General features: G+C 38.4%; 1 protein-coding gene across 3 annotated transcripts in view; it reads left to right on the top strand.

Annotated features, from left to right (window-relative positions):
- The window catches only part of dym (dymeclin), a 149,069-nt gene that overhangs the window by 117,098 nt on the left and 10,546 nt on the right, over window positions 1–21,425 (top strand). For all 3 annotated transcript variants that reach the window (XM_088629003.1, XM_088629001.1, XM_088629004.1), the window contains 2 exons: window positions 15,592–15,774; window positions 17,349–17,462. In XM_088629003.1, the coding sequence (XP_088485129.1) occupies window positions 15,592–15,774; window positions 17,349–17,462 (297 nt within the window). The remainder of the gene's footprint in view (window positions 1–15,591; window positions 15,775–17,348; window positions 17,463–21,425) is intronic.

Genomic DNA, 21,425 nt, shown 5'->3' with positions numbered 1-21,425 from the left:
ATGTATGAAAACGGAAAGAGAGTAGCAGGATAAAGGTGGAGAACAACTTGATACTATCATTACTGATCTCCTTTTTTATACTTCTGTGTACAATACATTGTGATCTGTAAGTTAAACCAAAGGCACTCTATAAAATAAAGGATGCTGTTGAATTAAATATTATAAATAAAATCTGCAAGTTGCTAATTAAAAGTTGAAAACAGATCAAGCTGTGAATATGAAATGGGCACAAGTCAGCTGTCAGTAATGCCTTTTTCAAGAACGTTTCTCAACTGATATTGCTCTGCATATGACCATAAATAGTCTAGTCCTCATTAGAAAGGAAATGTAAATTATGCATAGATAACATTCACTGTGGATAGGTGAATGGAATATTCACATCAGAATTTGTTTGTAAAAGAAACTGTTGTAGATAGTTCTTTACTTTTCCACTCATTATTTGAGCTCCATTTGTGGTGAACCTTTAAAACCTACTAATATTTTATCCTCTATCCTGTGTTAAGTCGATGATCTAATTTCTCTAAATAACTAAATCAAAATAATGTTTCCATGCTCTTAAGAATTTGAATACTTCATAGACTTCTGCAACCAAATCTTCCAAAATAGATATGTAATGTTTATGGTCTTATTTAATACACAACCAAATTAAAGTAACATGACATGCATGATGTTTTAACAATTAGGGTCCTGGAAAGAAAAAGCACAAATACAAAGAGACTGCTGATCCCGCATATTCAGAGATTTGTCCTCTTGCATGAGCACAATTTGGGGTGGGAAAAAAAGGAAGACCTGGCTTTTTATGAATAAAATATACTTGGAGACTCACAGAAGCTTTCAGCTGTATTTTTTCTTTTTCTTTTTTTTAGATTATGAATAGTCAACACTGTTTTTGGAGTGAAACTGTATTTGTCATCAATGAAAAACAGAACCTGAATAAAATTTCTGTCAGTGAGTCATGAATTATATTAGCTGTTTACCTCCGATTGCAGGGATTTCTGTTTCATTCTGTATTGTCTTATTATGTCATGGTATTTGAAAGAAGCTGTTGACTTGCAAACGCTCAGCTCATTTGTTCATGGTGCTTTTGTTCCTGTCATTCATCTACAAAAGCATTCTCTGTTTCAACCACAAAACTAAATTACAGTGATGAGGCCTGAGCTGTTAGGTCTGTGAAATCATTGAGATATTATTTTCTAGTGTAGTGGTACTCCTTTGAGGATTCAAATCTCCAGTCTTGTATCTTATATACAAGATACAAACTATGTCTATATTTATTTTTTTAGTCTATAGGCTTCAGTGTTTTTTTGAAGATACATTGTATTCCCTGTCTGTTGCCAGCTCTTAGTTCATTTTTTGGACGTTTCTAATCATGGTTCTTTTTTTTAAGAGTTTACTGACCTAGTATGCCTGTCTTCTAAGTGGAATCCAGGGTGGTTATTTCATTTTGTTTTGTGAAACCCCTTGTTTTTAATGTTTATGGTTCCAGAATAATATTTTTTAAGCATAATGCGGCAGGAAAAGGCAGCAGGATTTAAAGTAACATGGTTTCCAAGATGGAATCACACTTGATTCATCTTGCATTTGTGTCCATTTTGAAGTGCTCAGTTTTCATTGTTTAGGAGTGTCCTCAAAGAATAATAATAATAATTGCTTACACTTACATAGTGCTTTTTCTGGACACTCCACTCAAAGCGCTTTACAGGTAATGGGGACTCCCCTCCACCACCACCAATGTGCAGCATCCACCTGGATGATGCGATGTCAGCCATAGTGTGCCAGAACGCTCACCACACATCAGCTATCAGTGGGGAGGAGAGCAGTGTAATGAGCCAATTCATAGATGGGGATTATTAGGAGGCCATGTTTGGTAAGGGCCAATGGGAAATTTGGCCAGGACGCTGGGGTTACACCCCTACTTTTTTCGAGAAACGCCCTGGGATTTTTAATGACCACAGAGTCAGCACCTCGGTTTTATGTCTCATCTGAAGGACGGCACCTGTTTACAGTATAGTGTCCCTGTCACTATACTGGGGGATAAGGACCCACATGGATCGCAGGGTGAGCGCCCCCTGCTGGCCCCACTAACACCTCTTCCAGCAGCAACCTTAGTTTTTCCCCAGAGGTCTCCCATCCAGGAACTGACCAGGCTCACACCTGCTTAGCTTCAGTGGGCTGCCAGTTGTGAGTTCAAAGAACTTCAAAGAAGATAAAACTTCATTAATTTATTGAAAATTAATAAAGCAAATATTTTACTGGGAGTGTACAGCTGCAGAGCAGCACTGACTTTTTAAAAATATTTGTCTCCCTTCATTCTTAAGAATATAAGAACACATGAAAGGTGACAAAGGTGCCATTCAGCTTCAAAACATATGGTTGAGTAGTCCCGGACATCTTCTGCTCTTCATGTAAGAAAGTGCTTCCTGTTTTCAATCCTAAACACAACTCTTCTGAGACAAGATTTTCTTGTGTTGCTGAGGGTTTACTGTATATCTTTGCTGTGCTTGAAGCTGTACTCTGGTTTGACAGTGCATTTAAGGATTCTGAATACTTGAATCTAAGTCCTTCATTCTTTGTGCTCCTCAGGACTAGAGATAATCAATTCATTAAAAAGTCATTGGCTCGTCTTTAGAGCGCACCAGTGTTCTTGTTCTAATGTGAAAACCGCATCTAACTGCTTTGTGGGATCTTACTAACACGTATAATCTCAGCTTCAGTTATATTTATTTAATCTAAAAAATTCTCGTCATATTCATCTTGCATTCTGAAAAGCTGGTGGAAAGAGGAGGTGTAAGTGCTTTAGGAAAGAAAGTCAGTGCTGCAAAATATCATTTTGGAGGCCCCTTCCGACAGGCCTATGGCCTTTTTTTACTCCACAGTATATATGGATATGTTTCCATTCCCACTTGAGAAGCTGGAAATTTTATTGTTTGTCCACCTTGGCCCTACCCTTGTGCAATTATAATCAAGTGTGTTTTGTCCTAGTTCTGCAGATATGCTGTCTCTTCCTGACCCCCTTTATGACAACCCTCTAGATAATCTTCTGCCAGTTCACTCTCTATGGCAAACACAATCCCTTGCTACCAGATGTGTATTAAAAACAATGTCATTAACTAATCACCGGCCTCATCCCTGGCGCACTCTAATCTGTAAATGATAAGGTAATGGCAGACAGATTGCACAGCGAGTTCAGAGCTCACGTATCCTCCCAGACGCTCATAAGCATCTATCACTTTCAATTACCAAATGTCAAGTGGTAGGCAGCTGATTTCCGCTTCATTTTGCTTTGCCAATGTCTGTCAGCAGCGCCTGTCTGCAAGGCTCTTGCATTTTGGTTGCAGGGAGTAAATTTAACCTCTCTTAACAAAGCAGTCTGTAACACTTCGTGTTTTCAGAGCGTCCGTTGGTAAATCTTGCCTCTCTCCATGTGGGCACTGCGGCATCACAACAGGTTCTCTCCAGACACCGATAACGGCTCGAGCTCAAATGCAAATGGTGATATGAGTCATTCTAGGGGCTTCTGCTGAACCCTTTTGCTGTGCTTTCTTACAGACTCTAAATGGCTGTCATTAATTTATCTTTATTTTAATTGATTCATTTTTAAAACCTTGGTTATTTTATATTATGCAGTCTTTGGTTGCAATTGTTGATTCCCAGAAATGTTTCAACTTTTTAAAGGGTTCCTTTTGGGACTTAAGGAACAAATGTAGAAAAGTAAGTTATTGATTGAATCAAGGTTTAGGGGTAATTAGTCCCCTGAAACTGTTTTCATTTAAAATCATATCTGCAAATTAAACTTTTATTTTTTCAAGGGCATTTTTATAAAATATATTATTGCATTGCAGTTATGTAACTGTAGCTGTCAGGTGTAGCGTATTGTATACAGTCATTCCAAACATAATTGAAAATTACAAATGCTGCAGGGAGTTTTAACAGTACATAAGTTTCTGAATTTTCTTAATTGTTAGTAACGTGAATTATTGCATTTTTCATTGAAGGTAGGGATGTGAACTTTTGTCAGCAAGTGTAAATACAAAAGACAGATTGGCTTCTTTCCCTTCAATTACAATTCAAGGACAATAATTGTCCTTCCAGTTTCCAGGTATTACAGAGGTGGGGTGCGTTCTTCAGATGCCTGAGTCCTTCCTGACTCCTCCTGACATCATTAATTTGTCTCTTTTTATTCATTTAACACACTCCATTTCTCTGATCCATTTCTTTAGAACGATACCTTACTGTATTTGGGAACCTCAGAAATGATCTACAGAACTGAACTCAATAAAAGCAACTAAAAATCTACTAATAGTCACTGAAGAGCTGAACTCTTTATACAGTTGTTTCTGGTGAATTTCCAGCTATGAGGTTACTTACCTTGAATTATATATTGCTTATTACTAATATACAACATATTTAATGTAACAGTTCTGAGAAAATTAGGTCTACGTCTTACATGGTACTGTTCGGTTCTGAAATAGCACCTGCTGTATGTAGAGGCAATTAAGCACCTCAATATGTGTTTTTATAGGCTGCACTAGACCAAATTCCAATTAATTGTGTTGACTTGGCAATAAAGTATTGAACACAATTGAATACATAAGATTTGTAGTGTTTTGAAGCAGTTCTGTCCTGGATATCTGGGAAAAATCAGAAGACCTTCTCAGTCCCTGGGTCAGTGGTTATTCACAGATTGACATAAAAGATGTGCAGGACTTCTGGCCCAGATCAACGATAGTCCCCTTTTCTCTGATAAGGAACCCCAGCGGCAGTGCAGAGCTGCCTGGGGTAGGACAACAGGGCCTGGCAATTGAGCTGTAAGGATGAAAGGGTATACAAGACGACAGAAAGGGCATGTTGTTATAGATACAGAGGTATCTTGTGGATGGCGGAGAGTTCTGGTATCTAACTTTCACTAGGAAGGTCCCCTTGAGTCTTCATTTTCTGCCTCCACCTCTCGCTTTCCAGGAGGTCTGTGTAGTAGGAGTTTCTGAGTGAACCTTTGTTGGTATTCAGGCACCTGGAGTCATTAGTTTCTCTTTGTCTCTGTTTGACACACTAAGGGAAATATACTGAGAACTCACTGAAACTGCTGTGTTCATCACAATATTCTGTTTATTGACAATGCTTTAAAAATGCTAGTATATGAGAATTTGAACATTTCCTGTTTGATTTGCTGCATTAGCACAGGGTGAAGCAAGCACCAGAACTGTTTATCTATCTTGTATCAGTGAGACATTTTCTTTAAACCATACCTCACTGTAAGTATACTAATCTGAATTATGGTTGATACAAAAGGGATAGCCAGCAGCCATATCACCCTGCAGCTCTCAACTGGCTACCCACTGAAGCTAAGTAGGGTTGACCCTGGTTAGTACCTGGATGAGAGACCTATGCAATGGTTGCTGCTGGAAGTGGTGTTAGTGGGACCAGCGGGGGAGCCCACACTGCAGTCTGTGTGGGTTCTAATGCCCCTGACCTCTCAATGGTTATTAAAGATCCCTGGGCATTTCTCAAGAACAGTAGGGAGTTATCCCAGTTGCTGGGCTAAATTCCCCCCCTCAGCCATTACCATGGGGTGCTGGGGTGCTGTCTGTATGGAATACAGTGCTCCGGTTTCCTCATACAGTCCAAATACACACTGGTTGGTTAACTGGTTTCTGGTAAAATTGGCCTGGTGTACCCTGGTTTGCTTGCTGGGATAGTCTTCTGCTGCCCCGTGAAAGCGAATTGGAATTGGAAGGGGTGGTTAGAAAATGGATGGATGGACAAAAGAGATATTCTAAAGTTATGTATGTTCAGGATGCAGTCTACCGATGCAGATTAACTGAAACATTTCCAATTGATTCATTTTATTGTAAATTTTGTATTAGTTTTTTATACTTTTAAGTTTAAAACCCAGAGGCTAGCAAATGAGGAGTTCAAAAGGCTTATTAATTAACCATGCGCAACACCCAGCTCCTGTTCAAAGGTGACTAGGAATGGGGTGGGGTAGGGATTGCTCTTACGTTTATAAGAAAAAATGGATATCCTGAATGATTTTTTAAAATGGTATCTGACTCTTCTGCCAGGCTGAAACTGGAAAGGGCAGGAAGTACAGAGTGAGTCTATGTATGAAAACCTAGAAGCCATTGCAGATGACTGAGTGTGCCAAGGAAAATGTGTCTTTCACACCAGGGAAACACGAGCTCACCTCATTTAATCAGGCTACTGTGTCTCCCACACACAGACGTCTCGCTTTGCAATTTGCATTTGACCTTAATTCCCTGGTCTACGGCAGTTTTTAGGGTAATCTTATTATGTGCTCTGATATCAAGGGACCTAGGCCACAAGTAGTGAGCACGGTTCTGCCTTTCAAGCAACCTACCTATCACATCTCACCTATATTCTCCAGCACCATTTCACTCCAGCAGCAAATCAATGATTATTAGTGCTTGACAGATCACTAGTGGTCATTTCTCACTGCCTAGTCCTTCATCATTCATATTTTTTATCTTACAAGCCTTTCCTCTGCTGCAGACCTAATGGAGGTGGGGGTTTGACATCAGTATTTCTTTTCTTGTAAGAGAACTCCTCAACTTCAGATGAGGATATTTTGGCACATGCTGTGTGCTCTTTGAAACAGCTTGCCTTTTTCCCTGCTGTGCCTTAAAACGTACTTAACAGCGATCATTTTGATCCAGTTGACAACTGCAGTTCAGTGAATCAATTGTGATGTCTGTAGCCAGCATAGTCATTTAGTGATGTTTAAATCTGATAGTTTTGCATTCACAGCTGTCATCTAAAGAATCTTTTAGAGTTCTAGCAATAATGCAGCAAATAAACACAAAATGTATTATGTCCAGTTTGTGACAGATACACAAGGATGCTTCACACAGCTCAACATGGAAACAAGGTACTGAAATTCTTACAATACAGAGACAGTAGTGATTCATTAATCTCTGAATTCCTTGTGAATCAGGGAGTGAGCAGGCATTTCTGAGGAGAAGTCTAGACATCCTCAGCACCTTGAACTGTTTCTCCCTTTCAGTACTTAATCCCGTGATGAGGAGTTAAAGAGTTTTCTCTTTTCCAGTGACCCAGTATCACTGTCAAGCATGCTTTGATTTATCAATATGATAATCAATGTAGTCTCTACTACACTGATATTACTGTCTGTTTCAAACACGATGAGGGCATCACATGATTTCTTTGTCATTGGTTACAAAGTGTAAGCAAATAAGTTCTCATTCTGTGTATAATTTTGACTTTTCTTCAAAGCAGGTCCTGCTTGCAAAAACCCAGCATACACCAGACAGTCTGTCAGGCAGTGACCTGCTTTGAAGCAAACTGTAGTTTTTAGGCATAGACTTAAACAGTAAACTGAGAATTAATAGAGACAGCTAGAGTTTAAGAGCCTTTGTTTTGTTCATATAATCCTTATTAGAAACTATAATCATTCTGAATTCAGAATTTATTGAAGGTCGTCAGGAATTTGGAGAGAAAATTGAGATGAGGTATCATTTTGAGGAGTCTTGCAGTGTTAATGAAAAAACTCTTCTAAATGTCTCAAAGCTGCAGTACTGTGGGGATGCAGCACATTTGTGTCAGTAATGATTTGGGATGTGTGACAAAGAGACTTGAGAGTTAAGGGCAGATGTCTTTCTGCTCCAGTAGGTCAGTACGTGTCTACTGTATGTCTGTGGCAGAGGCTAGGCTTAGCCGATAGCTATGTGAGACACAGAAATGCAGAGATATTTAGACAAACAACAGAGGCTGTCTGAATTACATCCTTCTGTGGGTGACCTTTGCAGTCTTAGTAAAATCTGTGGAAAATCTTGTAGATGGTAAGCACTATATTCAGAGTATTTAGTGCATTTAATGCAGCGTTCAATTGAGACCACTGTTTTGCCGGTTGTCATGAACTCAGGATTTAGCTTAAAGACCAGTGTTTCATTCTCTACTAGAAGCATGATAGTACTTATTGTATTAATAGACCCCTGCTAAAAAAACCTACAGAAAGTGACGTCTTTTTCTGGCATCAGATAATATGGAGCTTCTAGAAAAATGCTTCTTCATTCTCTTTGGTTCTCTTCAGAGGTGTCCAGCAGCAGTACCGTGAGGCCTTTCTTAGCAAACTGGTACATTGTTTTTATTTTTTCATTTGTTGTGCCACATTACAGATTCTCTTGCCTTTGTTTTAGATGCAGACCTGAACAAATATTGGCCTGGCTTTAACTTTCTTCTTTTAGAATGTAACCTGTTTCACCTGATGGATTTCACTGAGGGTTGTATTTTTTTAGCTCTTTCTGAAGCCCCGTATCCTTTGTTAATCTGATGCAGCACAACTCACTGCATCACTCACAGTGAGGTTGTCCTTATGCCTTTGCAGAAGAAAGCGCACTGTAAAAGAACCGACTGTGAAAAATTCACTGCGTAGTGCACTCAGGCAGAACTCCCATTGCCCTATTTTAATGTTTTTTTGTTTCTGTTGTTCTTCACTACTACTGCAGCTCTTGTTAGCAATCAGCAGTCATGTTCGAAGCATCCATTGTGTGTCAGTGACTATGCCATATTTCATTTGACCCTCGATTTGGCTGTCTTATATTGCAGCAGTGAATAAATTCAATCACTGACTAGAATTTGAAGAGGTGCCAAATAAAAATTATTTGAATTAAAATGGAAACCATAGCACACTTGAAGCAAACTTCATTTTTGTTTTTTATTTCTACGTTCATTCACCTCTGTATCTTGGCGCTCATATCTAAACATATATGGCCTCAGGTGATATTTTTGACGACAGTTAAAAATGGTTTTCAATACAAATTTGATATGGTCTATTGGGTTCCCAAATAGCTCAGGCAGCCCAAGACTTCTCTCTGAGTGTTGGCTGAGCTTTGGCCTGGATATCCCTTCTTTTCGGACAGTTTGCCACACTACTGTACGTATCTGAAGCTGAGAGAGTCCCAGAGGTATTGCTGAATTATTTGAGTGCCACTAGGAGTGGGTGGAATACAGCAGCCAAGGGCTTCCTTGGTTCATCAGGCAGAAACAACTCTTGAGGCTTACCAGGCGCCTGTTGGACTGAAAGGTATTAACTGCATCCCAGTTGGCACTGATGATACCAAATCAGGTTAAAAAAAATAAAGGTGATGAATTAACATCAAAAGCAAAACCACTACATTTTGACAGCCTATAGTCATGTGACTAAATGGATATTTGGGTATTAAAGTAAATTACTTTACTGTTGTGTTATGCTTCAAATTGTGAAGTGATTTGTTGTTTTAGAAGTAGTTATAAAATCTGCGACTCCAGTCTACAACAAATCATCATTGCTCACCTTTAGGCACCAATGTCCTTTCCTGCCTTTATAGTACTTGACTGCTGTATGCCAAGTTTATAATGGATACACTTTAAATTCAGTGTCCTCCAATGTTTCTGTAATTCTGAGTACAAGCCATTTTTCTTGCAAATCCTGCTAGTAATAGCAGTGACATTCTTTTAAACAAAAATACATAAAGGAGTAAAGCTGTTCTTTATTGCTATTTCAAATTAGCATCTTGTAACACCTACCTTTTACATACTTTTACATAAGTCTACCAACTATGCATTTATTCTCATGTTCTGCTGGCTAAAGTGCATGTGTAGTTCAAGTAGGTAGCTGCATCAGCATGCATAGGCTGCAAATGAACAAGTAAATGTTTATTCCATGTTGAAAAGAGAAGAAAAGAAACACAACGTTTTGGCTATGGAGCCTTCTTTGTGTGTCCAGAACAAAAATAGAGCGGCTGAAAAGAGAAGAAAATACAATGTTTCGGATGTAATGTTTTCCCGAAATGTTGTGTTTCTTTACTTCTCTTTTCTGCATTGAATAAACCTCTACTTGTTCCTAAAGTGTATGAGGGCGGGCCTGTCTTTCACTTCTTTGAAAGACGGACCTGCCTTCTGAAAGACAGACAGGTTTCAGCTCCAAACCTTCACCATAGTTCTTTCAGCTTTCAGATATTTTTTTTGCTCCAACTGAAGCTTTTGTTTCAATAAAGCATCTTAAATGGTAGGGGTCATGATCTTTAAAATGTAAGCTTCTTTTCTCAGGCCTATGCTCTGCAATAAATATTTAGTGCTGACTTCCTAAGAGCAGGAGACACGTCTTCATTTAAGCCATGCTGGCCTTTCCCTGACTTTTATTGTTGTCTTGAATAGTTCCTTTTTTTAACAATGAAGTCCTAGTACCTTCCGGGATTTGTTTATTGCAAACAACTAGCTGCTGTTGACTCAAATACAAAAAAAATTGTACTCTATTTCCATATTAAACATGACTGGCTATGACCATTGTGGTATCCTCCTGCCTCATTGTGGTTTTACCCTCTGGGAACAAGTCACACACGTGCCATGCTAATTCCCTGAGGAGCCTGGAATACTGAATTTCTGACCGTTTGTATCTCCAGTTTCAACCTTGGAGGGCATTTTTAGTACTTATTTGGTTCTTAGTCAACTCTTATCACTGTACATAGGATGATTGAATGCTGTTAAAAACTATAAACCAGTCAGATACACTCACACATTGTCCAGGTCTCATGCTTGGCCTGCTGTTCTTACTCCCTTCCAGCTAAGTGGCAGGAGTGAATTGCATTCTTGGCCCGTGGGGAGCTAAAAGCGAGAAAGCCACAGAGACGTGTGATGGTTGCCATTATTCTTTTTCAGTTGACTTAATTAAAGTGTAGTTACCCATTGAAATGATTTTTTTTTGTTTTTGTTGTATTTTGTGCTTCACTGTAATTTCCATTTTTGCTCTGCTGTCGAGCTCAACCACATGGTTTTCAACACCATCAGGTAACCCCCCATTAATCTCACTTTTCCCTCACTGCTCCCCTGGTCCCTTCTGTAAAAACTCCCCTTACCACAGCCCAAAGCCTATTAATCTTTCTTTGCCTCATCTTTATTCTTTCCTCGCCTTGAAGTTCACAATGTCAGGGGAGTCCAGGCTAACCTAAACCTCATTCATCTTTCTCTACCTGTGGTCCCTCTCCCCCACTATTTCCCATGCTTTTCATTTGCACTTTTAAGCAATAACCTTCATGAGTTCCCTTTACTGTCTGGGGCAGAGAGGTGTGTTCTGTGAGAATGCAGTCACTTTTGTATTCACAGATAAATCTTATCAGTGTATCTAGCGCTTCATCAAAGTGCAGGCATATTGATATACAAATGAACAAAAATGTGCGGATGTACAGTAAAATGTTTATGCTTTGCACTTCTATACAATCTTAAGCAATGTTTTTGTCCTGCCATTTTGTGGCTTTACCATAAGGTTATGCCTTATAACTTCTACATGTTCAACATGTAGGGGCTAAACCCTTTTCAATCTACTGCAATAGTCATTCTCTAGTGAAATAGCAACACCAACAAAAAATCCATTTAACTTCACATCAAAACAACTGTGAGAACATTGGTCTTTCTTTAATTAGATCTGTGCTACGTGCAATGTCCTACCATCCCAGATAAGGCGCAAAGTTATAAATGGGAAGCTGACGCCAGCTGTTCCTTCTTTTCCTAGTTCAAGTCGGTTCACCAAGGTCTGTCAGCTTTGTCCATTAGAATCTGTCTCCCCTTCTTTTCCTGTTTGTGCTTTGCTGTGCAGCACTGGACCTCTAGTTTGTCTCTCTGACTTTACATCAGATTTGAAATCAAAGCTTTCTCTCCATACACTAGTTCAAAGTGGCAGTGTTCTTTCTGCTGCCTTTCAGACCAATATAGAATGCTGCCCTGATTGGTTTTCACTCCAGGCTGTCCATGTCAGAAGGCCAGTGCTTTTTCTTTCGCTGCAGGAGTGTTGGGCTAAGTGTTTTTTTTTCCTGGTTTCCAAAAGTTAGGCAAAGAATGTGCAGTTTCCAAGGAGAGTCGTGACTCTTACTGCAATTAAACTGGTCCTGGAGGAAACTTGGCCATTTTTCATGTTAAGCTTTAAAGATCAGTCAGTCTTCACAGTGCTGTGTTTTATTTTTTGTGATGTCTTCCAGATCAGATCTACTTGTTTTGTAGATCTGAATGTGTGCAGTTGTTTATTTACCCTTACCCCATCCATTCTAAACTCCCCAACATCCCAGTGACCTCATTAAAGGAGAAGGTTCTGACTGTCAAAGCTGGTGAAGAATCTAGTAATGAAAAGAAGTGTGTTGAAGTTTTCTGAAGTCTTCTTTCCATGGTCCTGGAAAACCACAGCCTTGCTATTTTTATCACCAGTGTTAAATAAGGACTAGAGTGGTGAACTGTAAAATGTGTTGACCGGTGCTGATTATGTTTGATGTGCAGGTGTTCTGAACACTGTTGAAGTCAACACCAGAAGGTTCTGTGGCTTTCCAGGAGCAGGGTTGTAGATCCCAGCTCTGATTCCCGTTTTTCAGAGTGTCTGTGGAGACGGAAATGAATTTACATGTCGGTACCGAAGCAACAGCCAAGCACTGTGACAGGAGGCTCACACTTTAACACTTCCTCTTGCATTATATTCTGAAAAAATCCCCTTCTGTTCGGTGCCAACGGCATGTAAAAAAAATGTGGTTTCATGACACAGTAGGTTCTCACAGGCTCCTAAATGAACCGCCTGTGCCACTTACTGTGCCTCCTCCAAATATGCAACAGGCCACTGAGAGCACAAAATCTCCGTCATTAAAAGACAGCGGGGATTTGTGATCGGTCACCAAGAGTGTGGTGTCATGTGTGTGTATTTTGCGTGCAGGGTTTGGTCGAGTGATTTCTCATCTAACCTGAACGACTCCAGAAAGTCTGTTGGAGCAGATAAGATCTCCACAGCTATTTTCCAGCCCTTATCCCCACAAGCCCAACATGACTAGCATGCCACGTACACTCGGTGACGGACATTCACGTACCCCCGGCTTCCTCTGCTGTTCTGGCTGAAGGTCAGGAAAGAAGAAAGCGTGTGTTATTTTTAAATGTCTCCTTAATTCAATGATATACTGTAAATCAGGCCTCCAGCATTAGAAATTCCTGCTTTTGCTTACAAAGGCGCTAACAATAGAGGAAACATTGGATGTGTTTTTGGAAAGCCCCTTTTTTTTTAATAAAAAAAACTAATGAATACAGAGTCTATTGACCAAAATAATACAAAGCATTTCTTCAGATGAAGGAATTTTTTTGGGAAGTTTAGATTCATCAGAGCTGTATCCAAAAATGTGTTTACTTGTCAGAACCTTTTACAGAATTTGACTAGCCAAACATGTTTCAGCATGGATAGGTGTAATTCCTACATATCCAATTTACATTATATTAATTAGTGAGCTTTTCCAGTTGAACCGTTTTTAAGCTCTTTGCAATCTCCATATTTTATTATTCCTTTTTCTTCAGGGTAAAAAGATAAATCAGCTATGTTGTTGGCATTATTGGGAATTTAACATGTTACACCAAGATCTCCTGGTTAAGCATAATGAAGAACAGATGTAGAGAATTATCTGCATGGTTAACTCATAAGGGGATGCTGTATAGAAGGTGCTTTATCATTTTAAGAATAAGTAAGGGCTAAGCCTGTAATTCCCTAGTACATAAAATGAATTCAAGTCATTCTCTTTTTGTTTCAGCTACTGAAGGGGTGTTTTTTTGTCTTTTCTGAACCACTTTATTATATTTCTTAATTTGCTACGCTTAGTCTTCACAACGATACCTAGCATGTTTGAACTCACCTGTGTATATTATTCTACAGAATCACTATTTTTCATCTGTGTATACCTGTAAATACTATCTGGATAGTACCAATTTAGCCTGTCTGTAAAACTGGAAAGATGACACACAAGTGTTTTCCGTGACCTTTGTATTGTCACCTTGTCTGCTTCTTCTCTTCATTAAACCTAATAATACCTTGATTCAAGAGCAACGTTGGTATAGGAAAATACCAAATACATACCAAGTCTATTCCTCCCTTCCTTGCTGGTACTCCACAAAAACTGCTGGCTGGCTTCTAACCAGAATCTAGAACCAGTGTAAACATGGCCTTTTGCTGGGTGAACTGCTCAAGATCCTCCATCTATTGGTTTAAACAAAGAAAATGCTAAACACTTCGATATTATAAAGAGGGAATTTCCATAGGATTAATATACAACTCTCTCTATTAGTGACTGTTTTAACATGTAAAGACAAAACATTTTGATTCAGCCTCAGGTTTTTTATTTAGCTTTACTTGGGAATTCATTTTGGGGAGGGGGGGTACTGATGTACTGATTACTGATTTAAGGGAAAACTGCATGTCTTGTGGTTTTACCTGTGTTAACATCTTCCTTCTAAACCTTTTGTGGGCTGCATCTTTGAATTCATGGGGAGAAATGCCTGGCAATGATCACAAAATATGTTCATTCACAGAGCAACTTCTTGTATATATCATTGAGAGTTCCTGAGAGATGCCTTGGAATCAAAGGCTAAATGGAAAAAGTCACTTATACTGGCCATAGCAATTTAGACAGAACTGACATAAAAACTCAGTGACTTTTATTGGCCAGTTTTAAAGACTCAGTGTTCAGTCATACTTTGTAAATGAAGAGTACAGGCATCAGTTTTTTTTCTTTGCTATAATAAAAACCTACAAATAAAGCAACTATTCAATTAGAATGACTAGACCCAACACTTTTTATTTAGTCAATATATTTTCAATGAATTAATTCAGAATTAATTCAGAAAATATAGAGGTGCTGTTGATTTTAAAACCCTGTTAACTGTGTGTGCTGCTACATGTAAGTGGGTTGGTGTTTTGGTGTAACATAGACCTAAACAGTACAGTAGTGATCTAAGCAAGTTTAGAATTCAGTTACTAAACCATAAATTAGACAATGCATATTGTTGATCACATTTATTCATTGTTCATTTACTTATTTTAGTGTTCCCAGTGAGTCATGTATAAACTACAAATATCAGTGCCTAAACCTACTGGATCAGGAAAGCTGAGGAAAGTATCCTACACTGAGAATTATCTAAAAAAAAACAGGACACTGATAGAAGTGTTTACTACTGAGCTTTTATGACCCTCACTGTATTGCTTCTGACGCCTTGAACTCAAGGGTGTGCTGTCTGAGGCAGATACTGACAAAATAAGACCTTCAGTGTAACAAAAATGTTTTATCTGCTCGACAACATTCTGAAATTCCCCTCTTAAGATGGTGCCATTCTGCTACGCAGGGTGATAGCAGCCAACTAAATGTAAGTCAAGATACTGATGGAGCTCAGAGACACTCCAGGAGTTGTAGAAAAGTCCTTGTGTTAGTGCATTCCACTGTATGAAAGTATATAGTGTAAGAAAGAATAGCAGTTCTATAGCAACAATAAAATATCATTTAAAATTATAGTACAATAAGTAGCAAAGAAAGCTGAATAAAATAGACCCTGTATTGTGCTCATGATTTTCTCTGTCCTTTTTTTAAACTGATCTCAATTTAATTGCCTTTTTTAACTGAGATATCGTCAGATCCTCTAATCTTTTATTTAAAATGAGCAGTTTACACACATAGAATAGATGCTTATGGAAGGGAAACGTTCCCAGAGAGAAGAAGAAAAGGTTATTTTGATCGAATGTTTGTGTCTGTGTTATAGACGTCTCAACTCTGCATCTCTCTCTGTCCCTTGCAGGCACAAGATCTAAATGTGATCGAAGAGGTGATCCGCATGATGCTGGAGATAATCAACTCCTGCCTAGCCAACTCCCTGCACCACAACCCTAACCTGGTCTATGCCTTGCTGTATAAGAGGGAGCTCTTTGAACAGTTTAGAAGTCACCCTTCCTTCCAAGACATCATGCAGAATCTAGACGTGGTAAGTAGAATGAGAGGGTTTGGTATTTGTAGGAAGCAGAGGACAGGGAGACATATTCCGCCTTTTATTTACCATCCAGCATACATTTCTCAACCACTAGACCGCATTAGAATGGCTAGTGGTGTATTCATCCTCCTCAAAGGCATGAACAATATCAACTTTATGAACTTCAGAAACAACACAGACACGAACCAATGGATACAAATAGAAACTTTGTGGAATTCCATTTAATCCGAGAACAGGAGGCACTTTTACTACTGTGTTGTTGAAGGCTTCTTTCAAGAAACATCTGGATGAGATCTTCAAGTAGCTGCTGTCTAGCAAAGACACCTGTTTCTTTTTCATATGGCAAACCCCACAGCACAAACAACAGTTTGCATATTGTCAAACCGAGCGCTGGTACAGATCTCACCGACCAGAACACAAGCTCACAGGCCCATGGCCACAGAGGAACTGGTGGATAGCAACCCAAGGACACCCCAACCAGATATCACCCACCCAGTAGTGTCCCACACCCTGGTAACTCCTCTTCACAGCAGCCTGTTGGTTTATTCTACAGCTCTGAGTGAAGCATTTAGCTTCATGAACCATTCAGAGTCTCCCTGTATTATACATTTTATGCTGCACTGCTGAGATTTACATGCCTTTAGATGTCTGTATATGTCTGTTTTTAATAACACAAGATCTGTGGTGTTTAATGTGCTGGAGTATTCCGTAGGAGAAACACACAGAGCTTTCACAGCTTTGTTTTGGATTGAATGCACTTGCTTTTAGTGTGGGAAACTAAAATCAAATTAGTACTTGGAAATTTCCAACAATTCCTTACAATATTGTATAAATAGAGGTGTACTATAACTATGCTGAACTACATTTAAAATGTATGATCTGGGTATGTTTTTAAATAAAATAATATTACAGAAATTGTATTTTCTGTCCTTAGCAGGGGAGGTTACCAGGGTTAGCTGTGTCCTGGGAGTATTTGATATGAGTTTTCTGTTTTCTACCCTGAATTTTAAGAAGCAGCATAAAATCCTGTCATTAAATCATCCCATATGTTTCTGCTTACACTTAAAACCACACAGTAGCGAACAAGTCATGAATTTTACATGCCTTCAGCTAGTATCATTTCACTGGGGAAGTGGAAATGCATTTCATAGTTTCTGTGCTTTACAGATTTGTGTTCATTATTTCTTTCACCTCATGCATTTCTAAGCTCATGATGCCTTAACTCCACTCCATCTTAGTAAAATAGGCAGATATTGCAACACAAAATATTTTCAGCACTTTTCATTGCAAGAACAATTAAAAAGACTAGACAAAGATACACAACTCCAATAAAAACTACTATAGCTACAAATAATAGTGAGCCTTAACAAGATCATGTTACTCTGCACATATTTTTGCCCACCTCTTTTTCTCACTTTTGGTAAAATGAAAATGTCAGAGATTCGCTAATTCTCAGAACCAAAAGTGTTAAAAAAGAGCTTTGTGGAATTTGGGCTAAAAAAAAGATGGTGCCAAGTGCCTTGTGAACGTGGCTGCGCCGCTGGTGATGACGCGTCTTAATCCCTCAGGTGATTGGCTTCTTCAGCGCACGGCTGGAGCAGGCCGGGTCTGACCTATCTGTGGAACGTGTCCAAGAGGTCATCAAGCAAGGAGCTGTGGCTCTGCCCAAAGATCGGCTCAAGGTAAGACGCTGTGGGAAAGCTCATGAACATCTAAAACTGGCCTGGTCTTTATTGCTGGAAGCATTTTAAGTGCTAAATATTTGATTTTCCCCAGGCTAAGATATTGACTTCAGTGTGCTAAAGCACACTGTATTGTCTTCTGAAACTAAAGAACACTTAAGGGAGAATTTAACTTAACTCACTTCGTGCAACTGGCCTCAAGTCGTAAAATCTGACAAAGAGTACTACTTCATCAGGGACTGTATGTATGTCTTCATGTAATTGCTTTTTGGGGGGATTTCAGATCAGGTGATTGAAGAAACTTCGTTTACTGCATAATATCCGATTATATGATTCATCTTTCGGTGGACCTTAGCCATGATAACATTTCCAGCGTATTAAAGAAAGAATATACCTCTCATAAATGAAAGGGACTTTAAAAGAATGTATTTGTGATACGAACATGAACATTACAAACATGAGAAGGCCATTCAAACCATCTAACACAAATGGATTAGGTGTATGTAAAACTTGAAGAAAGATCTCAACTGTTTGTACCTGCATACTATTATAATAAGATAACACAAAACTAGCTTGTTAGAAGAACGTGGTTCTTCACCACAATGAGAAGGAAAATTACATAGGCCTCACATACAAACATTAAAACTATGTGTTTTCTTGTTGAATAACAGTTGAATAATATGTATTTAACTGTTATTAGTTATCTTAGTTTGGGTGAGAAGAAACCAAGCTTGTCATTTATCAATCTTTGTTGCACATTGATCTGACTTTTCAAAATACTTGATTGTAACAGCTGAAATAATATATATATTTGGTCAATTAAAAAGGAAAGGTCAACAAGGTAAATGAAGGAAAGGCAGTGAGTGCAATTAGGAAAATCATGCAAAATGCTATGCAAAAGTATAGACAGTACTGTATGTGTAAATACTAAAAATACTTTAAGCACAAAATTAAAAGCTTTTCACATTGTTGCATTCCATTTACACTAGTTTCAAACCTCTAGAAAAAACGATATAATTCATGTTTTCAGATAAAGAAATCAGTTATCAGTAAATTATTTTTTTAATATCTTAAGATTAATTGCAGAAATATGTTACTTTTTTTGGTTGAAGCTGACTTCAACTTTAAATGGGCACAGTGAGTTTGTTGTTTGTTGTGTTATATTAAATAAAACCTCTGTTCATTACCTTCCCTGTATTTGTTTTAGTTCTTCCTCCATCAACATGTTTCCAGTTCATTGAGAGGGTGTTTTCCAGCCTGTTCTTTTTTCAAATGGAAATTATATTGTTCTGTTAGGGGGAGACCAATGTTCTCCTCAGGCTTGTGCTCACTCTGTAATCAAGAACTATCATTTGGCATATCTGAGTGTTACTTTGGCTATAGCATAAAACTGTTTCTTTTATCCTTTTTCAGGGCTTTCATGATCATTTGTCATAAAAAATTCAGAAAAACACATGGTGTCTTATTTCTCTTTGATTGTTGAGTTTAGCAAGAAATGTAGCAAGCTAAAAGAAAACTCATTACTGTTATGGTGGCTTTTAGAAAGTTAAGTGGGTTTGTTTTTGTAACCTTTTAACTGTGTTTTCTTCTGCCTTTGAAATGCAATTTGCATCACTGGTTTTCCGAAAGCCTTGTAAGAGGATCTACCTGCCATTTAAGATGTGTTGAATCAACCCATTTTCTGAACTCGGTTTAGGATAGAGACTTCAATTTTAATGTGTAGCCAGTTGTTTTCACTGCAGCTTGAAGGATGCATTTGGTGAACAAGAAGTAGAGAAATGGTGATGCTGCATAGAAAAACATAGAGTCACTCTTTGTGCTGAAAAGTTTATTGCTGTTTTAAATTGGGGCATTCATACAGTAGCCTAGTGAATTTGTCACTATCTTTCTTTTAATTAATTAGAAAAGGGGGATCCCTTGACAGAAATTATATTTGTAAAGCAAATGCTAAAGATACAAAAGTGAAAAAACTAAGTCCAGTGGCAGAAAGTTATGCTTTTCTTCCTCAGTCATCTCCACCTTAATTAAGAAATACAGTGACATTCAGTCTTACCACTATTGATTACAGCTTTAATGCAGAACAGCCAGTTGGAGACAGAAACTGCATATAATTCACAGAATAATAGTCTTTGGTGTTGTATGTTACAGAGGCATTTCAGTAATTAAGGGTGCAGTGATCAGGTTAAGTAGCCTGCAATATCTTATTTCTGGAATACCTGTGCTGGATAATGAAAGCTTGGATAAGATTAAGGGTAATTAAAGATGGCAACATTTTCATTAGTATTAATAGCTACCTAGAGCATGTGAAGCATGGCCTTTTTATATAACATATAAATATGTGTACATTATTAGATTTACAGGGAACCAAGGCAAAGGAACGTGTAGTAAATCACTCCTTTGATAAAATCAGGAGGGGGAGAAAATGGCTTCATTAACATGAAATCATGGGAATAGGTTGGCTTCTACAACATTCTGCTTCTGCCCCCTGAGTTGGAGAGCTTACAATAAATCAAAGTCAAAATCTATGCATCCGTAGTCACCAGCAGGCTCCAAGCATTATTCATGACCCACTGTTGTGGTAATTTTTTATTTGCCTTCTGTAAAAGAAGTATTAATTTATCATAAAAAGGGCTGCTGTCTAAACTCCCAGGTGGCTCTGCTAGTAAAGTTGCCCTCTTCAGTTGGTGGTTAAGCCTAGGATCCAAGCATCACAAGTGCAAGCCCAGGCTAAGGACATTAGCTCACTGGGACAGGATTCCCTTACGAGGGTCCTGGTATCACATTGCAGAAAACATTTTCTCAGAACCAATCTGAGTCAAGGTCACGGTCAAACTTTCGAGCACTAACAAATGTATAAAGGAAAGACAAGCTTGTCATTTCATTTCCATTGTTGAACTGTGAGCTTAGCAGACCTTAACTAACCAAAGGTCAAATAAGAGGGTAAATTGACGCAGTTGCTTAAGGTCACTTAAATAATGAGGTATTAGTCAAAACAAAAACTTGGGTGGAACAGAATAAAGATGACAAGATCTTCCCCTGATATGTAGCATTCATTAAACACAAGCAAGTGTTGGCATACACAAGTTGTATTAGGTAGGATGTTCATATAACCAAAAAGGGTGTCCTTTTAATTTGGTTGCTTAATCAGGTTTGTTTGGGTTGTCCTCTAACTTGTTAACATGCTGAGAAGACCCTGATTTCTGACATTGATGGAAGAGCAGTTTAGTAACTCCGGTTGTTTTTCTTCTTGCTTGAATGAGCCTTTTTGCCCAGGACGATGCAACATAGAAAGAAGTCAGTGACTGTGCTGACAAGTGTAGTGGTTGTTTAAACTGGGTCGTTCTTGCAGTTGCCTCATTCATCTGTCACAATTGCTAATTTGGTCATATCTGTAAAAGGGAGATCGCTATAATGAGTTTATCTTTGTAAAATTAGTATTAACTCATTGGTGGACAATTAAAGGAATTGCTAAAACCGTGGTGGAAACCCATGCTATCAGTTCTGGAAATGGATTGGTTGCTATTGTGCAACCAATTCGGTGTTTCAGGGGGGGTTGCAATTTTTAGGGTAAATAGCCTAACATGTCTGTGATATAAGTACCTACTGTATAGATAAAAATACACAAGTACAGAGCTGCATCTTTTTTTTCTTTCTAACTGTATTTCTTTTTACAATTTCGCAGTGCTGAAAAAAGTGAAAATAATGTTGCAAGGACACTAAACACTATAATGTTTTTGAAATTAAGTTTGTAATACTCTTCTATGTAATAGCATATATGTTATAATGGTAACCACTACTCAGAAGGACCACATGTCATTTCTGAATTGAAACAGTTAACAAAAATGTTGTAGGTCTTTATAGCTGATCTATAAGACCTGTTGGACTGGAATTCCTGGACCCGGGTTGGTCAGCCATTCGGTAGAATGACAGGAAATGAGATAATGCAAATTAAATGCAAAGCAA

This window comes from Lepisosteus platostomus, chromosome 4, assembly GCF_059453375.1.
Source record: "Lepisosteus platostomus isolate fLepPlt1 chromosome 4, fLepPlt1.hap1, whole genome shotgun sequence".
In the NCBI taxonomy this organism is placed as follows: domain Eukaryota; kingdom Metazoa; phylum Chordata; class Actinopteri; order Semionotiformes; family Lepisosteidae; genus Lepisosteus; species Lepisosteus platostomus.
The sequence above is the reverse complement of the archived record's forward strand: the minus strand, read 5'-3'. Positions and strand labels throughout refer to the sequence as shown.